Raw genomic sequence first — 13,438 nt, 5'->3', positions numbered from 1 at the left:
AGTCGAACCCGAGTTCGGATGCGTGTATAGAGCATGTATATATTTCTTTTAAATATTTGCAAATTGGAATTTTTGTGCAAATACCATTTGTAGCTGGTAAACATACGCAATGTATTCACCTTCCTCTTTTGTCAGTAATTTCTGTAACCTCTGGGAAAATGCCAAGCAAATATTGATAACGCCCCCGTCGCCGCCGGTGTGGATGGTTTTCGAGGAATTGCAGGGGAGGTTTACAAGCGGTCTCCCATCGAGACTTTTCACCATGAAAATAATAACATTTCAAACTTTTCCGAAACTAAACTTTAAACTTTGATAAATATCGATTTAAAAATGGCAACATTTAGTTAATTTATAAATTTAGTTATCGATTTACGATACGATTAAAAACCTTCTTGTTAACTGATAAGTTTTTGGCACGTAAAAGTTAACAAAAAGAAAATTAAAATATCTTAAAAAGCAGTAAAACTCTGATTTATTTCCTATTTAAAGAATATTTCCTATTTAAAGAATAATATTCTCTAGATCTTTCCAATGTAAATCTCGAGCTTTCCACATTGCTAGGGATCATACATAGGCCTACATAGGCCCCTATACCCGCTCCACGTCCTTTTCTATCTCCTGAGTCTCTTACCGCTAACGCAAAGTCCGTCTGTACTGGGCTTGATAGAGGGGGTGGGTTTGGGAGAGTGTGTGGCCTGCGGTTAGTTTTTTTTTGCCACTCGCAAAAATATTACCCATACGCATGGTGGGACCTGGCCGGGCTGCGGTCGAGGCAGCCATTGCATTGTTAGCCCGCTCCTGTTGGGGATGCGAGAGTTTACGGCTCGAGGCGGAATTAAGGATTAAAGTGAATTTCACGCGTCTAAGTCTGAAATAAATTACTAAATAATGTTCAAAATGCAATTAACTAGCACTGTTAATACATATAATTTTGACTATTTACTTTCATGAGTTCGTTGGTTCGCTGTTTAGATAACCTGTCTTAAGGCATTGATTTGCACCGCCCTATGTGCGATGGCATTTATCTATCGTCTCCCCGGGTACTTAGAACAATGCAGCTGCGTATGGTCACTTGACCACAGCAAAATCATTGCGCATCCGCCCCGTGGACAGTGCAAAAAGATGACGAATGCGTCCAAACAATAGGAACAAGGAAGAAGACCTGACCCGCTGCCCGGATCCGCGCCCACGCCCATGATATTACCTGCCACTAGGCGATTTATGTATGTTCTTTGCCGCCGCATCCTTCCCAAGATTTGCCCTGAAGGACTCGTAAAATTTATGAGCAATGCGTGAGTGTGTTGTATTATATGTGTTGTATGCCTGGTGCGTTGTTCGTTTCGTTAGTTAGTTGACTCTTAAAGGATGCCAAAGGATGTCGGTGTCGGCTTGTTTCTTTGGGCATCCATCAAGTAGAGGAATGCCTGATTTTTTGAGGTGATTTTGGCGTCGGCCGTTTGGCTCCGCGTACTCTTCTTAATGATAATCCCAATGCCACGTCCACTTGTGTAGAGATTCGCTTGAGCTGCCGAGCGAATCCATTTCATTAGTTCCATTCTTTGTCGCGCCTTTTATGTTCTGGCCTCCATTTATGTATGCTGTATGATTGCATTGGATTGTACATAAATCGAAAAGCATATGTTATATGGAATGAGTTACATGATGTATGCTGCGCACTGGGAGAAATAACACCCAAACATCCGGCCATCAGGGGTTTGGTAATATTCACAGAAATGTTTAAATCTTAAATGCCCAAATGTTTTAAGAACAAGATTTTCCTGGCAAATCCACTCAATAGAGATCAAACTAAATTAATGAATGACTAGATCTCCCAATACTTTCCCTCAGTGCGTGCTATACGAGTGGTTGCCCATATTTTGCCAAGGACAACGCGGTATGTCGAGCAGAGTCACAGTTCAGTTGGCTTCGCTGGGCTTGCACTCTCTGCCTGACTGACTCCATTTGTAGCCATCCCCGCCCCATTTATATGCACCGATCCCGCATTCATAAGAAACATGGCATGAGGAGTGTGCCACGCCCTCCTGTACGATAAACAGTCTGCCACTGCCACAGCAACCTCCCGCTGTTCGCTTTTACGAACAAGCTTTTCAATTCACGCGCGGCGGAAGTGCCAGCAAAATTGAATCGCAGGCTGTAATTTCCGCTGCACCCAACTGGATGATGATGCCGATGATTATTATAAAGCAGTAACCAGGATACGGGAGCCAGCAGTGCCGGCCGCTTTGCCGGTTGTCGCTTATTGAAATATTGAAAAGCAACTAAAGGCTTCTGGCGCCCTGTTGCAGCCCATTAGTGTCGGTTATTTAAAATTAAAAGCCCAGCTCTGAAGGAGCACAAGGGAGCGGGAGAAAGCAGGGGGTTTAGGCGGGAAAGGTAGAAAAGTAGGGGCGGTACCCAGCTAGGAGGGGAGCTGCGCGGCCACAGTGAGAAAACGCATAGGGAAACTAGCTCTAATCAGAATCAACACTATGTAGAATTAATCGGCCTTTGATTCGGCGTTAACTTTTGCCATTCAATAAGGAAGGTTGCTCTTGACTGTTAAATTTCGGTTCTTAATTTGATCCAAATCCTGCCTTATTATTTCGGTAAATACAGTCTAAGTGCTTTGTGCAATGGAGAGAAGGAAACTTACCTCGTAAGAGCCGGCGGTGTCCAGGATGTCGAGGGTGAGGCTAACGCCGGCAATGGAGAAGTTGCCTTGGTGCATCTCCTCGATGGTTCGCTTGTACTTGGTGCTGAATGTATTGTACAGAAACTGTGTGATTATTGATGTCTTGCCCACCTTGGCCGAGCCCATGACAACGATTTTGTGGCGGGCGTTGGCGGGTCCGATGGCGTCGTCCACCGCGTTGTTTCTGCCCACTCTGCGTATGAGTAATGCGATTTTCGGGAAAGGCATGAAACAGGAAACAGGAAACGTAAAATAAACGTGACTTGAGTGAGTTAAGTTCGGTGCAATTAATTTGATTGATTTAATAACTGGGAAATGCCTGCATGTACGCTGTTCTCTCTCCCCTTTCTCTTTACAGCCATTTCCAATTTGCGACCTGGGGTCGTGGCATTATCCCCTGGGCGACTCATTAAATCTGTGCGCCACATCAAAAATTAATCATTACGGCAACATCAAAAAGCGCCAACTGCAGCGAAAGCAAAAGCAGAACAAACAAAAGAATCGCACTCTTTAAACACACTACGGCACACATATTCATATGTATATACTATATAGTACAGGGTCGCTTGCTGGGGCTGCTTCGGATTGCAAATTAATTGCTTATCGAGGAAATTATTTGTCTTTCGAGCAGTGTCCCGCTTAGGGATTGCACACCATCTCCGATCGGGAAAATTTTATTAAGTTAACAGCCTTGCTTTAAACTAAGAACTAAACCATACCATACATATGTATATATACCAATTTAGCGGCTAGAGTGAGCGAATCTATCGCTGATATTTGCTGTCTGCAAAGTGTTATTGATGCCATGTGTTTCCATGAGAAACTTTGTTATCTCCTTGGCTGACAGCGAATGTGAACTAGACACGGGCAGGAAATATACCAGGGCGAGGACATTGGTTGAGGCACATCTGTGATGAAATTCAATGCCTTTTACGACTGGACAATCGACGCAAAGCCACAGAATACGAGGTTCTACGCCGCTGACAGTTACTTCTTCTCCGCCTCTGCTCTCTTCTCGGGCGACGATAAATCAGGGAAATCAGCAAAGTCGGGGAAATATCCGGAAAAAAGGGAAAGTCGGAAAGAAGTGGTATAATTGTCCGATGGGAGACAGCCAACAAACGGCGGATCAAATTTAACTTTAATAAGCACGATTCTGACAGGCTTCTGTCTTCCTCTCCCTTGCCTTAGTATTCTTATTCTTTATTGTTATTCTGTTTTTAGGTGTTTTTTTTTCACCTTTCCGGCGGGTAAAAAAGAAAAACAAGAAAGAAAAATGTAATCAAAGACCCGCAGAGGCGGAGCAAAAGAAAAGCGAGGCAAACATGAAATTCTTGTCCTGACAGGCGAAACAAAGGGAAAGTATACAAACTACGGGTAAAACAGTCAACGGATGGACAGTGAGTGCCGTCAGGAAATCAGGCGGGAAACGGCCGCTTTTCCCTTTTCCTAATATTCTCCCAAACGTATCATTGCGCCTTCCTTTTTTTTCCCGTCCTTTCAACTTAATGAAGACTGGAAAATGTTTGTCCAAAAGTGAAAACAAATATGCCAAACCATCGGCCTCGGCTTCTGCCCGTCTCCGTGGTTGAAAGGAGTTTGCTGGCTCATACCGCGATATTTTTCACTGATCAAAGGTTTTCCTATCCGTCGCGCTGGAATTTTTCCGATAAAGTTCAGCTCGGCATTTATGCGCTGGGCAAAGGGAAATGTTTAATGAACTTCGTGCAGTTACAATTTGAAAGCTACGTAATTCTCCAGTTCTTGGCTTGGAATTGTATATGGGCTACTAGTGGTGGTTGTTACTACCCTACAGACACATGTGGTTGCATGTTCTTTGGTTTACATCAGTCATAACTTACTTGTCGCGCTTGGGCTTATCTTCGGCGTTGTCATCCTTCATGAATGAGGGCTGCAGGCTGAAGCGGCGACGCAAGTGACGGCCACGCATCTTGCAATCCTTTTGCGTTCGTGTCCTGCTTGGCTTGTGTCCTCGTTTCCGCGTGTCCCGGCAGCAGCTGGTTGTGCTGATTTCCGGTTTGGCTGTCGCAAATCAACGCCCCAATTCTCGTCGCATTCGTTTCTCTCAGTGTCCCAGCGTCTCGGTTGGCCGCTTCTCAGCGTTTACATAAACATTGGAAGAGGCGTCGCAGCGTTTTATTATCTAGAAGGGAGAAAGGGTTTATATGTAAGTGGAGCAGTAACTGTAGCGATAACTGGGAACTGTTATGGGCTAGCTAACGGCGGTAGTTGGGTTCTTAGTTTATTATTAGCCCTGCCAGCGTGCTCCCCGTCCTCGTTCTGTACGGGAATTGCATATATTTACCGTTTGTTGTCGCTTTTCGCCTTCTTTCTCGCTCGGTCTGCTCGCGGCGTGTTACATTTCGTTTTAATTACGTGACTCGATGCTGATAATTTGCTCGCAAATTCCCCGTGTTTACCTTCAAATTGAAAATTGTTCTGGATGAGACAAGCCATAAATTACAGTCACCTGCTAAGCGTCTTCCGCTAGCACAGCACCAGAGTTTCTGGGTTCAAATTAGAGCGAGCGCCACTTAGCCAAACCGTAAGGCTGACTTCACACCTGTATGCTGCACCGTCACTGGTCGAGTCCCTTCGCATAAGACTCCACATTTTGAAATTAGAATTTTATAATTCGTTCACAATTTGCAAGGTAGGTAGTCGTTAAACAAAAAAAAGACTCGGGCTATTCAAAAAGATTATTATTCAGCGCGAAAGTGACATCTGCATGTGAAAGCTGCTTCGGATTACTGCTGTCGCGAGCCTCGACTCACACTAAACTCCCTGCTATGTATTTTAATTTTATAGCTATTTCTGCACTTGCCTAATGCAGTTAATGTTAATGGAATAAAGTTGAATAAAGTTGAGTGGGATAACTAACGTTGAAAGTGGCCTCGCAAAATGCAATTCAAGCGATTAAATGTTACTTGAATTGTAAAAAAAAATCCGGGTCCCGGTGGGTCATTTTATTTAAACAAAATGGATCGGTTTCGAATGATCCAATTGCAAACTGCAACTTTAAACAAACTTTGGCGTGCCGAAATAAGCTGTCTTTCTTGGTAGGAAGTCTTGGGTCTTATCGTTCTTTTTTTTCTAAAATTTTATTACGCGTTTTCCCTGACTACTTTTTGTGGAATTTAAAATAAACTTTAGCTAAGCCTCTTTTGTGTTTGATTTTTTCGCAAGACTTAAAGGGGCTTAAGCAAGTCAAATTTGGCAGCCGAGTGCGTGATGTATGTGTGCCGGGGGTGTGTGTGTGCAGTGTGGTTCTTAAGACCATTTGATCCCAGATCCGGCCAGGCGGTGGAACTCGGTACGCGGCTTAGGAGCCCGACAATTTGCTAAAGTAAACGAGTTGCGGCACTTTAACTGCAGTCTGAATAAGTAGATTTTCCTAGACCAAGGCGTGGCTGAGAAGCGGATGCTGCGCAGGAAAAGTGCTTAGGAAATTGCCTGTGGTTTGAGTGTATTGTTACAAAGGCCCCTCTCCCGCTCTAGTGGCTCATGGGCTCAAGACCTAAACTAAATTAATTTGCTTAAATATTTGTTGGGGTATTTCCTGCTTAGTTATATATACATATATAACTCATATTGTAACAAGAAAGGAAGCTAACTTCGGCACGCCGAAGTTTATATACCCTTGCAGATAGAACTTCTATGACTAGGATTCCATACCATATAAATTATATATATTTGTGTTAAAAATAATGAAGTAATACCTGCTTTCATTTCATTCACGTATACATATTATATTTGTAGCTTTACATTCACAGATTTGCATTTTTCTTCTACATCAAACGATCGTTTGTATGGCACCTATATGATATATATATATATATATATTAGCTTCAAAACTGAGAGACTAGTTTGCGTAGAAACGGACAGACGGACAGACGGACAGACGGACATGGCTAGATCGACTCGACTGTTGATCCTGATCAAGAATATATATACTTAATATGGTCGGACTGAAATTATAATACCGTGCAAGGGTATTAAAATTACTAATGATCCAATAGCAAAGTGAAAGGGTTATAAATTTCAACTTCCTTTCTCATTATACCTACGCAAACAAGTCTCTCAGTTTTGAAGCTATCTGAATGAAACTGGACGACTATATCATATAGCTGCCATAGGAATGATCGGAAAATTAAAAAAAAAAAAAAATAAATAAATAAATTAGCAAAATTTTCAGTTTTTAACAGATTTCAGTTTTTCAATCAAATTTGAGATATAGCCATTTTATTATACTCTACAATTTGGTGTACAATTTTATGAAAATCGGACCACTATATCATATACATAGCTCCCATAGGAACGATCGAGAAATTAATACAATTAAATTTATATTTTTTTCAGTTTTCAGCTGATTTTCATCAAATTTAAGGTATAGCTATTTTATATTAGTCTTAAATTTTGTGTCAAATTTTATGAAAATCGGACGACTATATCTTACAGGTGCCATACAAACGATCGTTTGATGTAGAGGAAAAATGCAAATCTGTGAATTTAAAATTGCAAATATAATATGAATAGGTGAATGAAATGAAAGCAGGTATTACTTCATTGTTTTTTAACACAAACATATATAATTTATATTGTATGGATTCCTAGTCATAGAAGTTCTATCTGCAAGGGTATATAAACTTCGGCGTGTCGAAGTTAGCTTCCTTTCTTGTTTTCTGTTTAATTTGAATCTGAACGCTATAATTTTGGTGGTCTAATCCCCCGGCTAGTTACAGTCCAATTCGGGCATGTAAAATCATGCGGCAAAGTCTATTCTGAGGCCTGCTTTTCAATCCTCCGCTTGTCATTGTTTTGTCATTTATTTGCGGCTATGGCTGTTGTTACTGCTGCTCACCCTTCCCCCGGAGCGCAGCGCCTCACGCCTTTGTTTCCTTTTGTGACATTTCATTTTGCCTTGGCCCTGATTGTTTATTTGTTTTTCAACAGATTTCCCAGGGCCTGCTCTGCTGGCCACTCCTTGGCCGCAATAAATATTCGCCTGGCTCGGTACAGATATAGCCGCCCCGGACCGCGCTACTGTGATTCATTAGCATTCTGACCCGGCCGAAAACAAAAAAATAAAAATAAATAAAAAGGAAATTTATTTTGTGGGCCCCCAGAGGAATATTTGTTGTTAGTCCTGGCCTATTGCCATTGTTTTCCTCTCTGTCTTGTTGCCTGTTGCTCTGTCAATTGTTGCTATCCTTTGTTCCGGTTTCTGAATTAATATTCTTGTTATTCGTCAATTCTTTTGTATATGAGATTCGATTTAATTATATGCAAGGAATTGCGTGAGACTGTGTATTGTTGCCACTTTCTTAAAGTATTCCTTTGCTTTGCAAATCCCCTAGATCCCTTAAAATAATAAATGTATTTAATCGATCTTAAGTGTTCAAAACCCATTTCAAAATGGTCCAGTAAAGGCATTTCGGTGGAGTTGGTATTTCCGCCACTTGTACGAACTGTCCAACTATGGAGCATGCATGGATCTCCGGCAATTGCCAGCATTGAGCTCAAAATTTCAGTGTTGCATTTGGCTGGTTGCTGGGACGCTGTGTACCTGATAAACATGTGAGACAGTGCATTCAGAACCAGGCACGAACCCAAAAGCCTAGAAAAGGGAGAACCAATTGCTAATCTGGTCGTATGCGCCACTACCGCTGCACAAATTGAAAAGAAAAGGCCAAATCTCTGGTGAAACGGATATTTTTCGGTGTTCCATTTAGCAAATTTCATGTAAATTGCGGCGGACTTAAACAGCTCGATTTTCACCTACAACGCCGTCACTTATTATGTACGTTTTCTTACAAATTGGAACATATTCCAGCAAAGCCACTCCGAGCCCAGTTTTCGAAAATTTCCCGGCACAATCTCCATAAACCATTACTCCCTTTTCGTATTCCTCGCCGCAGAAGCAACAGCAATCATTATAATTTATTTCAAAATCCCCGTTCCCCTGCCACAGTTATTGAATGATTTATTATTATTATTATGATTATGTTTATTCATAAATTGCATTGAATAAAATGCGGAAAATGTTCAGATAAAAACAAGAGCAATTTTGATATCTGAAGTTTGTATACTCTTGCAGTTTTCAATTGGATCATTAATAATCAATACAATATAAACTATGTATATTTATGTAAAAGAAACATCGAAGCCCAATTTGATCACTTTCACCTATACATATTATATTTACAGTTTTACAGTTGTCCTCCACATTTAACAATCGTTTCTATGGAAACTATATGACAGTCTTCCGATTATTATAAAATTAAAAGCGACAATCTGAAATAATAAAAATTGGCTACATCTGTTGGGAGATGAAAATACTTTGCAAAACTGAGAACTTATACTTTTTTTCTATTCATTTCTCGAACAATAAGAGAGCGGTTGTGTGCGACACAAAGCTGGTTGAAGGCTGACAAGAGTTGGTTAAGAGGTGTGAGAGCGGAGGGTTAACGTAGGACATGCATTTTTATCATTTATGTAGGCACAAATTTGTGTCTGTCTCATGAATGACACGAAAAAGGCAATTTAAGCAAACAGACACACGGCCAGAGGTTCTTCATAAACAAGGGCCTGCCGTGTTAAGATTGGAGGCGGGGGCTGACATCTTCGCCGCAGGCATTTCAAATATTTCACACACATTCGCGGCAGGAAAAACAGGAAAGAGCAGCAGCCCCTTTAGAATAACTCGACGTTGGGTTGCCTGGTGCTAGTTTTGGTCTAATTTTGCTGATTTCTTGGTAATCAATTTAAAAAAAAAAAATGGAATTTCTGTAGCGAATTAATGAATAATACAATTGGGCTGTAAACATGGAACTAAAACCCTATACCCCAAATATTGCATTATTTAGCTTTGTCCCTTGTGATTCATTGAACGCACAAAGCGTCGGGTGCCGGGTATCTCACAGGCGAGCACACTCGACTAACTTATTTTCTTTGCTGGCAATAGCCCTGCCAACTACCCCAGTATCTAACATTAATCGACCCTACATACCACTTTCTGCCAACGAGTAATACATGTAATGAAAACAGAGCACCCGCACTGTCAACAGGCAAGAGTTAGCTACTACAAAAGCACCATAAAACACAAGAAGCACAAGTGGAACAACAATTGCCGGTTCTTATCATTGGCAACAAAATCGAGCCGAAAGCGTATATGAAATAAGGCACGTTAGCAGCGGGCTCTCAAGTTGGTGGCCCTTTTGCACGAGGAAAATGCGAGGAGCAAGGCAGGAAAAAGCCATTGACCCAAGGCAGCAAATGACAAGCCGTCACCCACACACACGCAGCCACATTCACTGCATCTTATCAACCAGCGGCCATGTGTCGTGTGGAAATGAAGCTTGTTGCTTTCCACAGTGGATCAAAGCGATCAAGCGAACCCCAAATATAGTAACGTTCCTTTAAAAATGGCCCCACTTTCATAGCACTTTCCTGTGCGTGTCATCTTGATTTAGGTTTCTTTAAACATCTGAAAGTGGTTTGCTTAACCTTTGTCGTATCTTTAAAGCGTAGTTTAGGATACTTAAGCATTTGAATAGAGGGGCTAAGATTACTGCCTATATCTCTCGAGAGCAATTATAACCAATGTGATGAAAGTAGCCTTTAAGGTTAAAGTTGATGTCAATGCAGCATGCTTCATTTAATATTTTTTTTAGCCAAGCTCCCGGGAAAAACACGGGAAATGTTGTCCATTGCTTTTTTCTTTTGTTTTTTCTTGTTAGGCATCTTTTGTTGTTTTTATTTCTTTCTTTTTTTTTTCTTTTTTTTTACAAAGTTGTCGCTCCAGTTTTCCTTTTCCTTCGCGTTAGTTGTGCTGCTGCCAGTTGGCAAGACTTCGGCTGTTCGACCTCATCTTTATGCCTGCAACAGAAGAGCTCAAGAAGCAACGACACGACAAGGCCAGGGAACAAGAAGCTAGGACGAACACAATTTGTTGGGATTTTTATAGACAGTGGGAATTTATGGTCGGCCTCTTATGCGAACATGTTGTACTAATGAGACAATTTCTGACTAGTCCCTCGGGTGGCTCGAGCCCTATATCCTAATGAACTGTCCCCCGACCTGTTGCTCTCCCGCAAGCCCCAACCTCTGAACTACAGCCTATTGGTGTTTCAATCAGTACCCGGTTAAAAGGGCGTTTGGATTCGAAATTAGAATGGAAACGTTTTAAACGGGCAAGGGGGGGGGGGGGGAGGGCATTGTCTTTATGCTTTCCCGTAGCCTAGTTTGGCCAATCCTTCTGCTTTTTTCTCCCCCATTTCAAGTGAAATAAATCAAATTTGGAGGGGAGTTAATCTGCAGGTCAGTCATAACAATGGGTCAGCGATTACACACGAGGAAACTTGGAGTAACGCCCAATCTTGAAATCCACCTCCTTCAGCTGATTGGGCTTGATTTAATGGAAACCCCAAAAAGTGATTTTATATGTGTCTAAGATGAAAGGTCATTAAAATGCCAGCCGGAGCAGTGGAAGCAACGCGAGTGGATCAGATGGGTCATAAAGCCAGCTCTAAAGCGATCCGAAATTTTGTTTTGCCGAGAGCAGTGCCTTCTATGGAAAAGAAAAAAAATATAAGAACAGAAGATATCTGCGACACGCGAAGTTTAAATACACTTTTTTAGATTTCAATTGGGTCATTAATAATTAATACAATTCAAATTATAGATATTTATGTTAAAAACAATGATGCCCATTCACTTAAACAATAAAATATCGGTACTTCTCTGAGTTTATGAAAATATTTTAAAACGCATCGAAGCTATAATATTTTGTTTTAATAAATTCTTGATCGTTCCTATAAATTTTTTTTTTTTCTAAAAATGTATAGACTATTCCTAAGGCAGCTATATTATATAGTTGTTCGATTCAGCCCGTTCCGACGTACACACAAGTAGGGGTATATAGAAAACTAGCTGAAAAAATTGATTCAGATAGTTTCAAAACTGAGGGACTAGTTTGCGTATAATTGGACAAAAGGACATGGCTATATCGACTCGGCTTTTGATGCTGATCAATAAGAATAATACGCTAGGGTGTGAAAACAGTCGAGCGAGCAGGAAACTGGAACACCGTGACGTTGATGACTAATCGCAATCGGGTGCAATCTGTACTTTGGCCATGACAATGGGTATACACTCACAGTTAATAGAGCTGTTTATCTTTTGCGGAGAAATAATATTTTATCGCATTATCGATTCCGATTACTTAGTTAATGAATTAAACACACCCAGACACACTAGATATACACACACTGATGCATGAGGGCTCCTTCGGTTCGGTTCGCCGCTCGATTCCAAAATTCCAAAAAAGAATCCCGGCCAAGCTGGCGGGCAGGCAGCTGCGACAAGTGCGATAAGAAGTCACCCAATAATGGCATAATAATAAATCACCACTGGCACACACACCGCACACACAGAATATAAAATAAAATAAAGCAAGTGCAGCTAAGCAAAGCTTGCACATAAAATGCCAAGCGAGGGAATACTATAATTTACGTTCCGATACCGAATATCACAGAGCCACAAATAACAACAGATAGCCACAAAGAACTTCATTGAATTAATTATGACAAGCGATGAGTTTATTTATGATCAATGTAGATTACCAATAACCTGTCGTCGCTGCTGGATCGGATCGACTCGGTTAGAAGCGACGGGAGGCACCAGGGTCAGATGAAAACCACACGAAAATCGGCTAAGCATTTAAATATTACATTGAAATTTTTCCATTTAATCTCACGACCAATGCACAATTCTATTCGTTAATTAGAAATGGCATGTAAACATTTGATGTCAGTAGGAAAAAAAAGTTAAAAAAAAAACAAAATTATTTCGCTACCTCTTTTTTTAGGCAGTTGAGATGATTTCTCTCTCAGTTTCTTAATTTTTGAATATTAAGCTTCCTGGCTCACAGCGCACTTAAAAACACAATCACACAGTTCGCAAAAAAAAAATTATTCACTTTGTTCTCACTGGACGAGAAGAATTCTGCAAGTCCGGCGCTTTTCCTCTGATGTCTGAGAGTGGACTGTTGCTGCGTTTGCTTCCGTTTCGGCTTCGGTGGATATGGAATACTGGTCAGCAGAGCCAGAACAACACGAAGCATCGAGTTCCCGGGAAAAACTGACACCGTTCCGCTTTTACACTTGATGCATGCCCGAAATCCCAGAGCCGAATACTAAAGCCCAAATGAACCGAACCCGAATCCGGCCAGCCGAAGTTCACCAAGGTATGAAAGTGTTTGGGTTTGGGGTTACTTTTTCGCCACCCTTTTTGGCGACTCTTCTGGGGATTTTTCGAGTGGGACGGGGTCAGTGGGAAATTGTCACAAGTGCATGCCGAAAACCGAATGGAAACTAGAGTAATGAGCACAGGAGGCGCTCCTAGACAGCTCCAGTTGCGGCATCAGCGGGAAAGCGAAGGAAAAGCCGGAGAAAATGCGGGGCGAAGCTTTGGCGCTGAATACGCACTCAGTGAAGCTTTCCCGCCGCTTTTCCACAGCCAGACCAGAGCTTTTCCTCTCAGCGGCTTACGAGATGCAACAAGCCCTGGTCCGGCATGTACAGATGGAACAAGATACATTCGAATAGTGCGGAAAGAGTAACTGCAAGCAATATTATATATGGCAGCATATTACGTTGTAAGGTGGGAGCTCAAAGTATATAAAAGCGCATAAATTTAGGGAACAAGAGGTAATTATTTGGGTTG

General features: G+C 41.5%; 1 protein-coding gene across 5 annotated transcripts in view; it reads right to left on the bottom strand.

Moving 5' to 3' along the window:
* LOC110182651 (ras-related protein Rap-2b) overlaps positions 1–13,125 on the bottom strand; it is a 140,522-nt gene extending 127,397 nt beyond the window's left edge. For 2 of the 5 annotated variants that reach the window (XR_015273215.1, XR_015273214.1), the window contains exons 1-3: positions 12,570–12,907; positions 4,555–4,856; positions 2,654–2,885 (exon numbers count right to left, since the gene is read on the bottom strand). Coding sequence is in view for 3 of the 5 variants with exons in the window: in XM_086839868.1 (XP_086695994.1) it covers positions 2,654–2,885; positions 4,555–4,643 (321 nt within the window). In the remaining 2 variants the exon portion in view is untranslated. Of the gene's footprint in view, positions 1–2,653; positions 2,886–4,554; positions 4,857–5,018; positions 5,134–12,569 lie in introns of all 5 variants that reach the window. The other 3 variants (XM_086839868.1, XM_020950720.2, XM_020950722.2) reach the window with 3 other exon arrangements.
* Positions 13,126–13,438: the final 313 nt, after the last annotated feature.

This window comes from Drosophila serrata, unplaced genomic scaffold (assembly GCF_035046125.1).
Source record: "Drosophila serrata isolate PLE 108 unplaced genomic scaffold, ASM3504612v1 contig_378, whole genome shotgun sequence".
In the NCBI taxonomy this organism is placed as follows: domain Eukaryota; kingdom Metazoa; phylum Arthropoda; class Insecta; order Diptera; family Drosophilidae; genus Drosophila; species Drosophila serrata.
Note: the sequence above shows the minus strand (reverse complement) of the source record. Positions and strands in the feature narration are given on the sequence as shown.